Source organism: Miscanthus floridulus, chromosome 8 (assembly GCF_019320115.1).
Source record: "Miscanthus floridulus cultivar M001 chromosome 8, ASM1932011v1, whole genome shotgun sequence".
Lineage (NCBI taxonomy): Eukaryota > Viridiplantae > Streptophyta > Magnoliopsida > Poales > Poaceae > Miscanthus > Miscanthus floridulus.
Genome location: NC_089587.1, coordinates 226242047 through 226259284, shown reverse-complemented (window position 1 = coordinate 226259284; position 17238 = coordinate 226242047). Strand labels below are relative to the sequence as shown.

Sequence of the window (17238 nt, the reverse complement as noted above, 5' to 3'; positions counted from 1 at the left end):
TTTAAATATTTTCAAGGGCACTTAGGGTTTTATCAAGATCAAATCCTAGACAATATCATCTTAAGTGTTCAAAACCCTAAAACTCTATACTCCCAATACCCCATAGGTGATGATGGGACATAAAAGTTTGGTTAGAGTAGACAGTCGCGTGACGCGGCCACCACCACACCACTGTGGCACTATCCAGCGTCCACATCACTATCCACGAGAACCGCGCTACAATCAGCCACAGTCGATCGGCCACGGCAAACAATGGCATTCTTGTTGCTTGATGTCATGGCGGTCGACCCACCACCTCTGAAGCATGACTCTGATTCAGCATCACACGCTGGAGGAGGCGTGAACGCCCATCACGGGTCGATGGAGGTGGAGCACAAGAAGTTTTTGCTTGGTTGCCAGGAGATCCCCTCAATAGCATGTGCCGCATGCCATTTTGCCCCAAGGATGGCTGGGGCCCGGCAAGACATCACTAGAGGGCTATGCCTGCGTCTACAAGGGCATGCTCGATGGTGGAGTGCGCTTGCTGCTCCATGAATTGTACACAAAGATCCTTCGGCACTATAGCATCGCACCCAGCCAGCTCATGGCAAACGCCTGGCACGACCTGGCTGGCTTTGTCCTTTTATGCGAACCCTAAGATCCTCGTTTGTAAACTTAGGTTGTACGTACAATTGATATGTTCTTCAAAAAGCGCCCTATAGTCATATTAATTCCATAATATCCTTGTGATTTGAATCTCTTTTAAATTGTGGGCGCTGGTGGTGGAGGAGGTTTGTGTGTGTTTCAAAAGGATAGTTTCCCATTTGGATTGGATTGGACTATTGGAGGGGCAGGGCCCAAGTGGCATCGGCTGGTTGGGCACTTCTGTCACTCTCACTCGATGTGGGACTAGCATGGAAACCTAACTATGTTTATTGGTTTTTTTATTTTCAATACATGGAAAACATGTCATCTTGCCTCAGTACTCGTTTTATCTGAAAGTGGAAGTGAAGAAGCACACTTGGTTCTATACTTTTATATTATAATATCATACTAGAAAATACTAGTAAAAGAGAAGTAGAAAAAAACTTGGTATTATTTTATACTAGAAAATAATAGTAAAAGAGAAGTAGAAAAAACTTGGTATAGTAGAACAGAAGTAGAAAAAAAGAGAGAAAATAATCTATAGGATTTGGATTGGTGCACCAAAATGAGATGAGAAGATGGCAGGGGTGGATGCACGAGTGGCGTAACTAGAGTAAACTGGCAGCACACCATGACAACAACAACAGCCTCAACATATGGAGAATTAAGCCACCCACAAACTCCACCATGACAACGACACCTCGCTGTCGATGGGAACGTCGCCTACCACTGAATGCATAAACTCCACCATGACAACAGCAGCAACCTAGGGTTGGTGGCACACCATGACAACAACACAAAAATCTACAGGATTTGGATTGGTGCACCAAAATGAGATGAGAAGATGGCAGGGGTGGGTGCACGAGTGGCGTAACTAGTGTCAATTGGCAACACACCATGACAACAACAGTGCCTCAACATATGGAGAATCAAGCCAGCCACAAACTCCACCATGACAATAACACCTCGCCGTCGACAGGAACATCGTCTACCACTGAATGTACAAACTCCACCATGACAACGACAACGGCCTAGGGTTGGCAGCACACCATGACAACAACATCTCGCTGTCGGCGGGAACGTCACCTACCACTAAATGCACAACGCGGATAAATCCTTGAAAAATCGCTTCTATGGGGAGTCGAGCCCAGAAACTGAGGTGATAATGAGACTCTTGTAATCACTAAGCTACAGGTCATTTCGCATTCCACATCAATAATTGTTATTGCAAATAGGATGAGTGCCAATATAGTCGGCATGCCACCAGCCCACCACTGAGCTATCATCAGTAGAGAACAGACTTTCGGTTCAGCACATTAGTCTCGGTTAGAATTGGGCCCAGCACTAATGTAAGCATTAGTCCTAGGTCCAAATTTCTTGTGTGTTGAAGGACCCCCCAGGTTGGTAACAACCAACCGGACTAAAGGGCCGTGACTCTATAGTCCCGGATGGTGTTATCAACCCGAACTAAAGATCCTCAGACAAGTTAGTTCAAAAGAAAAGCATCCCATTTGAAGTCACATGTGTTGCAGGGCCGGCCCTGAGGGGGCAAGAGGGGCGGCCGCTCCAGGCCCCTAAAGCCAATGGGCCCCTCAAGTATGTACTGTTATATAGATAATTAGTAGCTGGCCCAAAAATGAAACTATCGAAGACTAAACTAGGCCACACGTCCGCACAGAGACAGAATTCATGCAAATTAGAATCTAATCAGTTCACACAGAATTGATGGCATGAGTAGCGACGCCGCTACAATTTTTCTAAATTAATTTCTAAATACAAAATCCGTCTATCCATCAGGTTACAGTATTATTATTAGTATGTGATGTGAAGACTGATCGTGTAAATGTCGAACTAGTAGTTACTAGTATTATTATTATTCAAGTTGGCTATAGTGTTGAGTGAAAGAACCTTTTTAAAATTAAAATTGTTAAAAATTGTTGGAGATCTACAATATTTCTCTGTTTTAAGAGAGGTTAAATAGTTCGGGGAAGGAATTTTTAGATGAGATCAATATTGATGTCATCGTCAGCGACTTTGCAACAAACGTTAGAAGATAATTTTAAGACAATTTAATGTGTACCGTTTTATGTTTTTAGTATTTTGATATCATAGGGCCCCGAGTGTTTAGTCTGGCTTCAGGTCACGAAATCCTCACGACCGGCACTGATGTGCTTTGTAGGTGGGGTGGAAAAGTACATGTGAGGAAATGCATAAGGTCTTGGGTTCAAATCCCACAAGAGACGGGGATGGGATACATTATTTTTTTAATGCTTTAGTCCCGGATTACCGACCGAGACTGAGTTCAATTTTCTATTAGTGTATAAACGGGTCGGGCTGTACCAGGCCTGTTTAAGAGTGGGCCCTATGGGCAGACAAGTGAAGCTGTGAAGCCATATATATATATTTTTAAGAAAACAACAAGTCAAGCCATAAGACGAAGCACTTTTCTCCTAGCTATAAAATCCAAGCGCAAGCTTACAAAGAGCTGCTTTCAGAACAAGTCCAGCTGCAGGCCAAGCCGAACAACTTGATTGATTTCACGTTGCTAAAAAAAACTTGATTGATTTCACTATAATATAAACAAGTCCATTTTTTATTTGCAAAATAAAAAACTCCTTGAAATCTTGAATTCACTGCAAAAGAAGTAGGAACAACAACAGTTTAGGGCTTGAGGCCGGCAGAATGACGAGAAGAAGCATTAACAAGAGTAACACACAAATCAATGTACACTAAGCTCCCCATTATCATACTCACCGTCTTGCGCGCGTTTCTTTGTCGTGTTTGACCATATATCATATGCGCCATTTGCATCGCATTCGCATCTGATGACCAGATAGACTAGATCCTCGGCCGGCCGGCCCAAAGCAGCAAGTAGCTTCTGCTTGCTCGTGTCGTCGTCTCCACGACGGCAGAGCGAGAGGTAGCAGCCTCAGAGATTATTACCAAGCCTAGCTAGGTAGCTAAACCCTACCTTGCTCCGGACTCTACTGTCTACTCTGACAACCTGATCATCACAAGCACATGGAGTTGGGGCCAGAGAGGAAGGACGACGAGGGTGCAGCTGCACGGGCGTCGCCATCGTCGTCGTCCCCGAGCTGCGAGGCCGACGACGACAAGGATCTGCCGAAGCAGCAGCAGCGGGACATCGGCGGCGGCGGCGGCGACGACGACGACGACGACGAGGGAACAAGGCAGCCGTACAGGTGCACTTTCTGCAGGAGGGGTTTCCCGACGGCGCAGGCGCTCGGCGGCCACATGAACGTCCACCGTCGGCACAGGGGCAGACCAGCAGCAGTGTCCGCCGGCGCCGCAGCGGGAAGCAGCGCCCCCAGTGTCTACGACTACGACCAGCAGCCGTGCTCGACGATGACGACGTCGACGACGCCCGTTCTGGCGTTCGCTCGACAGGCTTCGACTCAGCCGGCGGCTGGCGGTGTGGCCGCGTTGCAAGCCCAACGGAAGCCGCACGAGCTGCTGCCTCTGTTCGGCCGCGGTGACTGCTGCGCTGCCGGCCGTGGCAGTGGCGCGGCCGCCGGAGATGTACGAGAAGATCGCTACTTCGCCATCGCCGAGGAGGGGGATGGAGGGGAGGTGCTGGACTTGGAGCTCAGGCTTGGAGGTGCAGGATCATGACCTCACGATCGAGTATTCAGCTCATCCACCGGGCCTTGTAAGAGAAAAGCTCAAGTGACGTGACTCCCCTCCGCCTGCCCCTGGCGGCCACCCCCTGCCACCGCCGCCGGCGCCCGCCTCCCCCTCCCCTCCCCTCCCCTCGGCCCCCCTCCCCTCCCCTGCCCAGCCGCGTGCGGGGGATGGCACGTGCGAGGCCGCCGAGCCATTCCCGCCGCCGGCGGAGCCGGATCCGGCACCCACAGCCCCCCCACGACCAGATACGGCGGCCAAGGCCCCATCCCCGCCTCTGGGTGCCTCTCCACCTCCACGGGCTGCTCCCTAGCGCTGTGGCCCACCGCCGCCGCCGGCTGCATCTCCTGCACCCCGTGAATTTGGGCAGCAGCGGATCCTGGGCCCGCCGGTGGATCCGGCGCCCTGCTCCGCCTCCAGCGACCATGGCTCGCCCATCTCTCCCGACGCCGCACCCTTCTACCCCAGTGGTGCCTCGGAGGGCTGCTCCAAGTTCCACCGGTGGGCGGACGATGGCTTTCACGACGACTACGACGATGAGCCCACGCCGATGGCCTCACCAACTCCCTACCTCGACGCGGTCCGTAGGCCGTCGCGCGGGGACCTTCTCCGGTCAGGGAGCCGGTGTCGTCCCAGGCTCCCGCTCCAGGGGGCAGTCCTGGCGGTGGTCGCACGCTCGCTAGGCGCTCCTTGCGGTCTCGTCACAGGAGGCAGCAGCGTGATCCCCGCGGTGCTCCTTCCCGTGGGGAGAGGATTGCGGGTGGCTCTGGCATGGCCCGGCATGTGCCGACTCACCTGAGACTCGGAAAGCGAGTCCCCGAAACCCACCGGCACCGCTTCTCTGCGCCCGATGCGGATCTTGGGTGCCGCAAGCACAGGCACAGGCGCAAGGGAAGGCATCACCGGCCCAGTCGATCCGGCGCGAACGAGGCTTCCGTGCATGGGCGTCGTCGACCAAGGCGTGCGAGGCCGAACGTCGGTCCTGGGACTCATCGCTCCGTTCCGGCGATGGAGACCCAGGTTGTGGACCGGATTTTGGTGCACCAGCGGCTGGGTCCTCGCCGCAGGTCCACTGCACCTGACGCCGATGTGCCAACATGTTAGGCCCAGCGCCCGGCACACCCCACCGTCTCCTCGTCGCACCCACCGCGCAGGGCATCTCCGGCGGATGCGGTGGGGTTACTGCATAGCCAGCTTGGCCCCTACCGAAGGGCCTCCTCGCCGGATCGTGATGGGTGGCAAGAGGTGTTTGGCGTCTCAAGCTCGTAGTACCATCGTCAGGTTCAGCAGGTCGTTGCCAATGACCTTCGGGGCTGGTGTCATCGACGTCGCCGCCTCCAAGACGCGCTACGCGATAGGTGCCTCAACTGCCTGTCATACACCCACAGGGTTGCCACCTGCCGTCTGCCGCCGAGGTGCTTGCACTGCCATGAGTTACAGCACCTGGCCAGGGACTGCAAGCAGCCTCGTGCTCGGCCAGTGGACGGTGGTGGCCAGCGGCGGAGGCCTCCTATAGCTGCTGGTATACGTGGCCGGCCACGACCGCTTGCCCGGGACCTTACCCCGGCCACCCGCCAACGGTGGTCCGGTGGAGGCAGGGTACAGCCGCGCCTGCGTTGTCTGCTCCAGCGTCTAGTCGGCCGAAGGCGACTACGGCGGCGGTGAACGAGGCGGCGGTGGACGAGACGCCGGACACAGCCGGTGCTACACAACACCGACATCCACGGCGACGGTGTAGCCGACCGCGGCAAGGCCACCGGCAACGCTGCGGCGCCAGGAAACCACTGCACCAGCAGCTGTGCTACCAGGGAGGGTCACTGTGACCCCACCGGCAGCTCCGTTGCTCGGACGACGGACCATGGTGCTTCAAGTGGCACTGGTGAGACCGTGCCGGACAACGTCGTTACTGCCAGCTGCGGCCAGCGACACCAACGACGAAGGCGTCTAGGGAGGTTGGCACGGGCCACTCCAACAGCGCCGGGCGAAGCTTCTACCTGCTGCTGCTGCCTGCTTTCCTGAGCCAGACCCGCTGGTCTTGGAGCCCTGCGTGGCGCGGGGCCTCCCGCGTGGGTTGACCCGATGCTGGAGGAGCTCACCGCCTCACTCGTCGCGACCCAGCCAGCGGGACCAACAACGTCTTGCTGCCCCACTACTCCGGCGGGCGCCTCCCTAACGACGGTTTCGCCACCGTTGTCGCCTGAGCTAGAGATGCCGCAAGTTACGCCACCTAGGATGGGACAGCACGGCGTTGCGGATCAGGCGGCCGTTTCTGCGCCAACGCGGGTTGGCCATCCTGGCGCCGACAACGCGGCGCCACCCGTATCGAGGGCCCAGTCCCTGTCGGCACAATTGGAGGTGCGGGTATGCATCCCGCTCGACACCCCGTTGCTCAGCACGCCGAGGCTGAGAAGGTCCAAGACACCTTCAAGGGTGGTGCGCCGGAGTGGGAGGCTGGCAGCTACGACCAAGGCCTCCAACCCGACTCTCCAAGCACAAAATGTGCTCAAGCAAAAGTCGGGGATCGCAGATAGGCCGTAGGGTCCGGACCCTGTGGCTTTGGACAGTCTCAAGGCCCTCTTCGCTGCGCCGTTGTCACCCTCCAAAATAGAGGCCCTTCAGGCGCTCTTCGCTCCAGGCTTCGATCCGGTTGCCATGGAGCTGAACCTCACTGGCTTCGAGGACGACGCTCTTTACCCGTTTAGCTGCTGAGCTCAGGGTCTCCGGGGGGCTTGATCCTTCACTTGGTCGGCTAAGTTTTTTCTCATGTAAATCACAACTGTGTGATCTCTGTCAGTCTTTGGCTCGGTAATAAAAAATTACCGTTCTAGCTTTAATTTGTAAAACTCTACTTCTGCTTAATGAAAACCGTGCCTATGGCACGTTCGAGAAAAAAAAAGTGTATGTATATATATGCACGTGGTTCTCAACTTCTCATTACTGGCTTATATTACAGGCATTTCTTTCTAGCTAATCAAGCTAACTGCCCCTCAGTGCTTAGTTGATTACTTTTTTTTGCACGAATTATGTACAAGAGATCGAAACAATGGAGTGATTTTAGATCGATCAGTTAAGGGATTAATTATTGAAAGAACCACAGACGATTTCTTGGCAGGATTTGTGAATGCGTGCTTTAAAATGAGCAATTTGCATTGATCCATAGGAAATTTTTATTAGTTTTGCTAATACATGCATTCACGATACGTATCAATACTGAAGATTAGTCGGCGCTTCTGAACTAGTAAGCTCTTTCCTAATTCTTCAGGTTGTAGTTTGTTTGGATTTATATATTTCTCATGTTCCATGACCGCAGAAATAAATGATATTCTTGTGTTTCAGTGCAAAATGATCGACCTGCGTATCTGAAATTTTGTGCCAGTTTACATGACTAACTACATTAGGGAATATATGCAAGTTGCCGAAAATTTGTAAGGAGAGGTTAATGGCTAGCTACCAATATGTGATTAGTATTAGTTATATTCTAAAACCTTTTTTCGATAAAGGAAGTTCTTATTAACTTTTCAAGACATCACATTCAGATGATACAGAGTATTGAAAAAGAACTTGACATAAAGCACAAAACCATGCACACTCTACAAGGCTAGATCGCCACCGATACACCCTAAGAAAAAAATAATAAAACAACTATTTTCCATTGTTTTTTTCTTCCTGTAAATTTAAGGGAAAGCAAATTAAAGGCTCATCAATGGATCGTTATATATTTCTCTTTTCAGTGCTCAATAATGTTCATAAGCATGTTCTCTTGCTACTTACACATTAACTGATCGATGAGAAGCATGTATTATGAGGGAACTGTTTATGAAATCTACTAGCAGTGTGGAGTCACACATTTTTAATCTAGGATACTTCAGAGTATTTAAACCGACTCTGAACCATATGCCAGTAGGAAAAAAAAAGGTTCAGAGATTCAGAGCATAGAAGATCGAACTGCTTCATCTATAAACATTATATTCACGATTCATATATTATACATATTATTTCCTATAGGTTAGCTATGAAGACAATATACCCCCCATGCATCCAGTTAATTATGATGATTCATCTGAAATTGCAATTCTGATCACCAATATGGTGTCACAACAGCCAAGATTTCTTTTTCCCGGTGATGAGTTGATGACATGTTCGATCTTTTAACCAACTGATCAAACAACTCAAATATTGCCCCTGACAAAAAGTTCTACATCACCTCAAACCGTTCAAATTCAGGAAGGGACAGGAATCCACATATACTATGACATGAGCTCATCAGTAGCCTCAGCCAAGATTTATACCATATCCTTACATGCTGACAAATGTCCGATTTCAGAGGATCTGGGGACCTTTTCTGGCCAGTCAAGTGGATTTATAAAATAGCAGAGTTAGTATGTTAGTTTCAAACATTCAAAGATGTTGTACCAGTTCTCTGGAAAAGGTTGTTGAACCTACTGCATTTGTCCTTGTAGTTGAAAAGTTGTTTGTTTGTGGCCTCAATGATGAACCATATATTCCATTATATTCCTAGGAGTACAATTGTATAGATTAATTTATCCTGCAGCCGGCTTCAGCACATAGTACAATGGTACCATGGGCTTGCGCTTCAGATTAGTTGTGGACTAAAAAATCATGTAGATTTCCAACAAGCTAACTATCTACCGTGTGAATCCTCTACAAGTGAAAAATCCTCTTCAATCCCCATGATTTAGGGATGAAACGAACAAGGCTTAGCTGAATGTATGGCCTGTACTGTAGTCTTATTGCACAAGAATTTCACTAGAACGAGGTCAATTTCACAGGAAAAAAAAAAGTAGGATTAAGAAAAAAAATTCCTTGTTGCAAACAAGGCTTTAGAGTGGAGTACACAGTAGCAAAAGGCATAGGAATTCAGAAACAGCACACCAGCAGTCAAAAGACTGAAGCAAGATCCTGATGCTTCTGCACCTATCTCTTGTCCACTTGAAAAAAACACATCTTCTTCTTCAGGTGAGCGGTGGGCCCCACATGCCCGATTTAAGTGCATTGTACCTGGACTGACCAGCTTGTCAACTTTCCTCAGGCAACGGATTATGGGCTGGGCTGGCTGCCGGGGCTGTGCAGGGTTCTGGGTTGGTGACGCAATGGGATTATGGGAAGGAAAATACTCCTTGCATCAGTGTCATGTCATGTGATGGATGACTATCATCGATCCGATAACGCGGCCCTCGTGCTTACCTACCTGCCAAATCCGTCGTCGTCACCACCTCGATCCATTCCATGCCCACTTCTCAACTCGAGATTCATGTCTCCTCTGCTCAGTGCTCGCGTCTCATCTCATGCTCATGCTACACCTCTCAAGTCAACGATGCATACAATCTCTGAAACTACTACGTGCTGTGCAGCGAACCAACCGTTTGCGGTTCGTCTCAACACATACAAGCACTCTCTAAAACGTAGGATTCACGAAGGAATTTTATAGAACTGTAAAGTTGAAGGATTTTCCCCCCTATGTAGACCTTTGAAACGAATGATTGGCCATACTTAAATCCCACAAAATTCTTACGAAGTGGCTTCGTTCATAGAAATTTTGGAGGAAATCTGACCTGAGGTTTAACATAGAAATTTTTCTCTCTGTCTATCTTTCTCTTCTAATTCATGTGTTTCTCCTATGTTGTATCAAATGCTGTAGGATTGCAATTTCCAATTTCTATAGGATTGCAATTAACAAACAACTCCAATCCTGCGTTTTTTTTTTCTATTTCCGTGTTTTAGATATCCTACGATTCCATAGAAACCCTTGTACCGCCAGCAGGTTACCAGCAGCAATAAGGGGAATGAATGGGTCATTCTTCCATTCCTAAAAGGTAGTGGTAAATACAATTGTGGAACTCCTTCCATTAGATCCTTACAACCAGGTTAGTTAACTTACAAAACTTCAGCCTTATTGCCACTACTGGCCATTACATACCACCACCCAAGTTTCTATGAAGGACAGACCGGCGCAATTCCCATCTGAAAGACTCACAATGGCGCATCCGCTTTTGCCATTTCACTACCATTTGCCATCCTCCAGCAACTGTGCTGCAAGACACCAGAAACCCTCGACAGCCATCGCATTCCGATAGCCTGTAAATTTTTTTCTTCTGCTATGCTTGACAGTGGGGTCGTATTCATTGTCAGTCATGGTAGCGCCATGTTTGGCTACTTCAGAGTTCAGAGCTCTTGGCTGGCAGCAAAGGAACCCGCCAGTAGTTGTAAGTATCATGTGTTCTGAAGAATCCTCGTGAGCTCTTCTTTCACTTCCTGCAGAACAAGCGGCTTCTTCAGGACACCGTTGATCCCTGACTGCGCGCACTTCTCCCACACGTTCTGCTCCGATGTCATGGCCATCACCAGGGGCCAGTGGAAGCTCCTGTACTGCCTGATCCTCGAGGCAGCATCCAGGGGATTAATCGTTGACATCTCCAGGTTAACCATGACGAGCTGGAACGAGGCAGAGGAAGGGCCGACCGAGTTCATGAACCCTGAGCCTGAGGGCAGCGAGGATACAGTGCAGCCTAGCCTCTCCAAGAGCTTCCGCGCCACGACTAGGTTGATCTCATCGTCGTCGATGAGCAGAACCTTCAGCCCAGCTATTTGGTTCGATGGCGATGGGTATTGCAGATCAAATGACCCTCCGAGGCTGGAGCTCGCCAGCGATGGTTGAAGCTGGAATCTCAGGACCAGGGTCATGCTCTCTGGGAGTCCTTGCCCGTCAAGAATTGCCCAGATGTTCCCTTGCATCATCTGTTGAGAGAGAGCATCACAAGGCAAAAATATTAGTGACTGAACACAAATGTCTCTAAGCTTCCTGCCTGCACAAAATGCAAAGGACACGCAAACTGGTTTCAGAGTACCTGCACAAGCTTCCTGCACATGCTGAAGCTGAGCCTGAGATCAAACCCTTCGGTCCTAGGCCTCCGCAAGAACTGTGCAAGTGAGCTTGATGAGTCAGCATTCTGCTGCCTCTTCACTCCAATCACAAACTTGACCGATGAGTGTCCACCGGAGTAGCTTGGCCTCCATGGATCCCACCTCTGGTCCTCCATCGGCTCATCATCAGCACGCACCCGGAACGTGACGTTCCCCGCATCGAAGCGACCAATCAGATTGCCAACCATGTGCAACAAGACATGGAAAATCCTCCGCTCGTCTCCAATGACAAGGTCCGGCAGCACGTTCTCGACGTGCACCGCGAAGCCAAACCCCCTGAAGTAACAGAGACACCGTGCAACGCAGGCGGCATCCCTGATCATGGAGTGCAGGTGGAATGGCCGCGTCTCCAGTGGAAAGCGCTCCTGGTTGGTGGCGGACATCTCCATGAGATCGTTGATGAGCATCGAGACGACGGTTGCGGTCCGCGCCATAGTATCGACGACGAGCTTCTGCTCGGACGTCAGGCCCTCCTCCTGCACCACGGACACCAGTCCCTGGATGGAGTGGATGGGCCTCCGCATTCCCTGGCTCATGACGTGCTGGAACGCGTCCCTGGCCTCGTTCGCCATGAGAGCGTCCCGCCTCGCCTGCAGCAGCTCTCGGTTCTGCTCGGCCAGCCTGTCACGCATCGCCTGCGACTCCTCGAGCAGCGAGGCGTGCGACAGCGCGACAGCCACCTGATCGGCGACCACCTCGACGATCTCCAGCTCGTGCGGCGCCCAGTTCCTGTCGCTGGGCGGCACCAGAACTAGCACCGCGTAGCTCGTCTTAATTACCTCGGGCGTTCCACCCTTGAAGTCGGCGACCTTGAGCATCGGCATCCGAATCGCGGCCACCGTGCCAGTCCCCTCCTTGCCGCCGCCGCTGGCCGACCCAAGGACCGAGTCCGGCGGCAGCAGCTTGACCCCGTCGGTGCCCTTGACCTCGAGGACGTCCGCGTCGTCCGCGGCGACGACTGCCTCGCCGTCGTCGTCGCTGCCCCGGCGGAGCTCGTGGGTGAGGCACATTCCGGACTTGTCCTCGGAGGGCATCCAGACGGCGCAGTTGTTGAGCGCGAGCACCCTGGAGAGCTCGATGAGCGTGGTGTAGAGTACGGTGTGGCGGTCGAGCGAGCGGCGGATCTCCTGGGTGAGCATGCGGACGTGCCAGCTGGCCTCCTCCTGGCGCTTCATGAGCACCACCTCGCGGTCGAGCTCGAGGGCCTTGATCCAGAGCAGGCTCTCGCGGACCTTGACGCGCAGCAGCTGCGGGATGAGCGTGAGCAGCGTGATGGCGGTGAGGAAGGAGACGAGCGCCGTGAGGAACTTGGCGGCGGTAAGGAGCAGCACGACCATGAACGGGTGGGGCTCGTAGGTGAAGGCCGCCAGCAGGTGGGTGAGGCCGCAGAGCACGATGAAGGCGCCGAACTGCACCAGCACCCACCGGAACGGGAGCAGGTGGCGGAGCCCCGCGACGAAGTAGAGGATCTCGAGCGGGATGGAGAAGTAGGCCGCCGCGATGAGCAGGTCGCTCACCTTCTGCCACTTGAAGATGTTGTCGAGGCTCCAGAACCCTCCTCCTCCTCCTCCTCCTCCGCCACCGCCGCCGTCGCAGCCGCAATGCGCGTACCCCATCTCGCCGGCGGCGGGGGCGGGGGCGGCGGCGGCGGCGAGCGCCAAGAGGAGGAGCCAGCGCATCCGCATGGCGATGAGGGAAGAGGAGAAATGGAGTCTCCGTCTGGATGAGCATCCGGATCTCGGGCGAAGCATCGTCTGGTGGGTCCAGTTCAGCTGCGCCGCTGCTGCTGATGCAAACAAGGACGACCAAATTGGCAAGTTGCCGTGGAGAAACGAGAAAAAGATTGCAACTTTCGCGTAGTCTAGCATTTGGGGAGCGCACCATGTGGTTAGCGCTGCCGATTTATAATGACGTTGGTGGCATTGCGGCTGCGTCCAAGAGGAAGGAAAGCGAGCAGGAGCTTAGCGCCACCTTGGTTGGTCCGAAATGGCGGCGACTCCGGGCCGGGCAAGAAAAAGGCCACGGCTTGGGGACCTCTACCGCACTAGCACCATCTGTATGTACCTGCAGCAGAGCAAAGCAAAGAAAGGAGAAGGATCAGATACCATTTCGACGAGAGATTTTTCAGGACTCCCAGGCGGGTGCCGTGGGATTCCCATTCCCTGGAAAGATAGATGGAAACCATTTTTGAATCCTCCCTGATTGAACGAACTTGCCTGGAAAAGTTCAGGACTCTGTGTGCGTCCCTCTGCAGCAATCAGAAACGGATCGAATTGTTCCCAACTGAAAGCTGTTGTTCTGTATCAGCAGCACTAATTCAACGAATCAAATTGCAAAGAAGAAAAAAAGGGGCGCTTGTTGTTGCGACGCTCGGGAGCAGGTGATGCTTGCGACGCTGGAGAGCAGGGGAGGGCCGCACCCAGATCTGATTAGCGAGGAGGGGCAGACGGAGGAGAGCAACAAGAGCAATCAAGTGGAAACGGATGGATGGATGGGTGGATCGACCCAACCGAGCAGCAACCAACGGGCCAGAGGGGATGCAACTGCAGTCTGCAGCTGCTGCAGAGCAGAGGAAACGGGTGGGGTGAGGAGGAAGAAGACGGCGAGGAGCAACCGAGGATGGGAGGTAAAATATGGAGAAAAGCCAAAAGCTTGTCGGCGTAGGAGCACGCACGAGATCGTGCGTCTCTCGCTGTCGCTCGGACTTGTCGGGTCAGGCGGCTCACAGTCACAGCAGCTGAGACTTCGGCATTTCAACCGTCCTCCAAAACTTCTCCTAAACTGGTTTCGCACTTTTATCGTCCCCGTCAATGATTTCACTCGTTGTTATTATAAAATTGGTGTAACCCACTAAAATACACTTTAGATAGTTTTAATTTGTGGAAAAAAAAGAAAGCACATCCTTCCGGTTCTACCCCTTCCTACTTTCTCACCGCATGCCTCGTGGGTCTGCTCCGTGAAGGGGGGCAGACAGAGGAAAGGAGGCGACTCCGACGAGCGAAGTACGGTTGCGGACATGGCGGACAAGCCGAGCCGTGAGCTGGTCCTCTGCGCCGCCGGCCACGCCGCGGTGCTCGCTCCCCCGCAGCCGCGGGGAGCCACCTCGATGCGTTCGCCTCTCGCGCCTCCTGCGGCCTCCTCACCCTCCGCCCCCGCCATCCAAGCGTCGCCGCCGCCCCAGGCCATACAAGCGCCGCGACGGGTGCCGTGAGCCGGCCGTGGGAGGGCCGTGCAGCACCCACGGGAAGTGCTGCAAGCCAACCGCGGGAGGGCCTTGGCGGCGTCGAACCAGCCCAGGCTCCCGGAGACCCGGACCTGAAGCAGAGGAACACCACCGACGCCCGTGGCTGCATGTCGAACCACGGACGCACGCCGACGCAGTCCACGAGGGGCTCCAAGGCCGCGAGGTGGTTGAACCGGATGCCAATGCCCGACACCGCACGCGCCGGACGTGCGCGTCCACCTCGGATGCCGACTCTGGTGTCGACGGCTGCACGACGAGGACGGTCACCGTGAACTCTCGGCCGAGGTGATCGTCTCCGCCGTCAGTGCCGTGGCCGACCAGGCGGTTCCCGGCTTCGATGAGCGACCTGAGGTGGCCGGAGCCGAGCGCAGGGAGGAGCAGCACGTTGAGGCTCATCGTTCCACCCTCCTGTCCTGACAAAAAGCTTGACGGCTGCTTGCGCACAGGCGCGCGGCAGCTCGAACAGCCCGGCCCGACGGCGACTCGCACAGCGCCGCTCGTGGGTCTGCTCCTTGCGCAACCTCCTCCACCGGCGTCGTGCCCTCCACCCTCCGCCCCCGGCGCCGGCAGCGGCCCCGCTCCCCGCCCCACAGCGCCCGTCACGAAGACCGACCTCCTGCTTTTCATGCTGCTCGTCCAGGCCTCCTCCCTGCTGCGTCTCGTTGGCGGTGTGCGGAGCAGCGCTGCAAGCATACGCGGCTGGACACGGCATGCGGTGAGAAAGTAGGCAGGGGTAGAACCGGAAGGAGGTGCCTTCTTTTTATCACGAATTGGAACTACCCGAAGTGTATTTCAGCGGGTTACGTCGGTTTCATAATGACAAACGAGCGAAACCACTTTGCGGGATGGTAAAAATACGAAACCAGTTTTCGACGATGGGTGAAATGCCAAAGTCTCCGGCAACTCCTGCGGCTGGAGTGCTGGACTCGAACAGGGAACAGGGAACAGGGAAGAAGGAAGAAGCACCAACCAGCAACCACAAAGCAAAGCAGCAGGTCGTGGTAGCTGACTGGACGAGTGAGTGAGAGACTGAAGAGAGGCTCCTCCTCCGTCCCAGCTGTCAGTGAGGGGAGGGTGACATGAGGATCACCTGGTCACGGGTGCTGTTGCTTGTGCTGCCCTGCTTGTGCTGCCCTTTCCCTTGCCACTTTTTACCTTTTTCCTTTCCGTTGCGTTTCCTCCTCTCCTTGGTCTTGGATGGAATGGAACAAAAGGAGAAGAACTGCGGCCAAAATATCTTCTCGGTTGTTTTTAGGGTTAATGGGATCTGTACCATTATAACTTTGTCGTTTCTAAAGAACATTATTACTATTTGCCTATTTTGAAGCATATTATTATAATTCTTCGTTTCCCACAAATATGCCACTGAATACGTATGGACATAGTCTGGGCCCAGCTGCAAGCGTATACGAAGACGTATACTTCATCTCCCCTGTCACTGACACGCGGGCCCCACATGTCATCTTCTTCTTTCCCATCTCCTCGTCACCTTCCTCCTGCTCCCACCTTCCGTCCATGGCTGTCATGAGATGCTGCCATGGCGCTCCAGCGACCGTGGAGGGCTAGCGGACGACGGAGGAGGTCGAGGGTGGCCCTGCAAACACACCGAGGGTGCCCTCGCCGGTGAGAGCGGATCAGGTGAGGCCGGCATCGGTGAGGATGGCCCAAGGTCCGCCGGCGTCCGTGGGAGACGAGGTTTCCAGCTCAGGTTAGCCACGAGATGTAACGAGATGGCCTCCTCATGCGCTTGCGAAGCCGATGAAAGCAGCGGAAGGGCGCAAGATGGCTTGTGCGAGGAGATTGATGAGCTCGGGTCGACCCCGGCAATGGCGGCGGCGGTGCTTGGTGGAGGCGCTGGAGCAAGGAGGGCTTGTGCTGCTGCTGCTGCTGCTGCTCGCGGCTTGGAGATGCCCATCTCCCCGAGCGTGGCCATCACCTCCTCCCCGAGGCCGAGCTCCTCGAAGCTCTCGGCGGCCTCGACCCTCTTCCCCTTCCCCTGCTGCGAGCTTCGCTCCACGGCCCTCGAGGCGGGCCTCGGGACGCCAAGGGACGAGGCGTCCTTGAGGTGGCGGAGGCGGAGGCACTCGAGGAGGAGCTCGTGCCGCTGAGGGGGAGCGGGAGTGGAGGTGGGGCCGAGGGTGGGGGCGACGGTGGAGAGGGCGGCGCGGAGGAGGCGGAGCCGGAAAGGGGACGGGCGGGAGAGGAGATGGCAGCGACCCGCGGCGGCGGCTCCGGCCATCGCCATGGGCGACCCGTGGCGGCCTGGCGCTCGGGATGGAGAGAGAGAACCGAAGAGAGAGATTCAGAGAAGAGGAGGAAGAAGATGACATATGGGGCCCGCGTGTCAGTGACAGGAGAGATGAAGTATACGTCTTCGTATACGCCTACAGCTGGGCCCAGGCTGTGTCCATACGTATTCGGTGGCATATTTGTGGAAAACGAAGAATTGTAATGGCATGCTTCAAAATAGACGAATAGTAATGGCGTTTTTCAGAAACGACAAAGTTATAATGACACAGATCCAATTAACCCTTGTTTTTACGGCAGACGCGCACCACTAATCATAGCGGCTAAACCGTGTTTAGATCTCCTCAGGAATATAAAAATATAAGGTAAAAAATGAAAAAAGATCCAAACACTTGTATCATGCAATACAATTATATCCGCCCTGACATTAAAAAAAATTATATCGACCCTAGACCACTGTTCTTTGCATCGCCTCTGCCTTATTGCCAGCCGCCCTCCACCTCGTCGGCTGCCACCCCTGGATCCATGCCTCCACACCC

General features: G+C 53.7%; 2 protein-coding genes across 5 annotated transcripts; one reads left to right on the top strand and one right to left on the bottom strand.

Annotated features, from left to right (window-relative positions):
- The first annotated feature begins 3645 nt into the window (after nucleotides 1-3645).
- LOC136470743 (transcriptional regulator SUPERMAN-like) lies at nucleotides 3646-4257 on the top strand. The gene has a single exon (XM_066468481.1). The coding sequence runs from the start codon at nucleotides 3646-3648 to the stop codon at nucleotides 4255-4257; it is 612 nt and encodes a 203-aa protein (XP_066324578.1).
- A 5734-nt stretch (nucleotides 4258-9991) lies between these two features.
- Nucleotides 9992-13871, bottom strand: LOC136475213 (ethylene receptor 3-like). Of its 4 annotated transcripts, none has more exons than XM_066472765.1 (4): nucleotides 13425-13869; nucleotides 13090-13272; nucleotides 11133-12994; nucleotides 9993-11022 (listed from the first exon to the last, which is right to left on the bottom strand). In XM_066472765.1, the coding sequence occupies exons 3-4, from the start codon at nucleotides 12957-12959 to the stop codon at nucleotides 10498-10500; spliced, it is 2352 nt and encodes a 783-aa protein (XP_066328862.1). In that variant the 5' UTR covers nucleotides 12960-12994; nucleotides 13090-13272; nucleotides 13425-13869; the 3' UTR covers nucleotides 9993-10497. The 4 variants fall into 4 exon arrangements, with proteins under 4 accessions (XP_066328860.1, XP_066328862.1, XP_066328861.1 ...); XM_066472764.1 differs by having other exon boundaries at nucleotides 11133-12991; XM_066472766.1 differs by having other exon boundaries at nucleotides 11133-12991; nucleotides 13180-13272.
- Between the last annotated feature and the right edge of the window lie 3367 nt (nucleotides 13872-17238).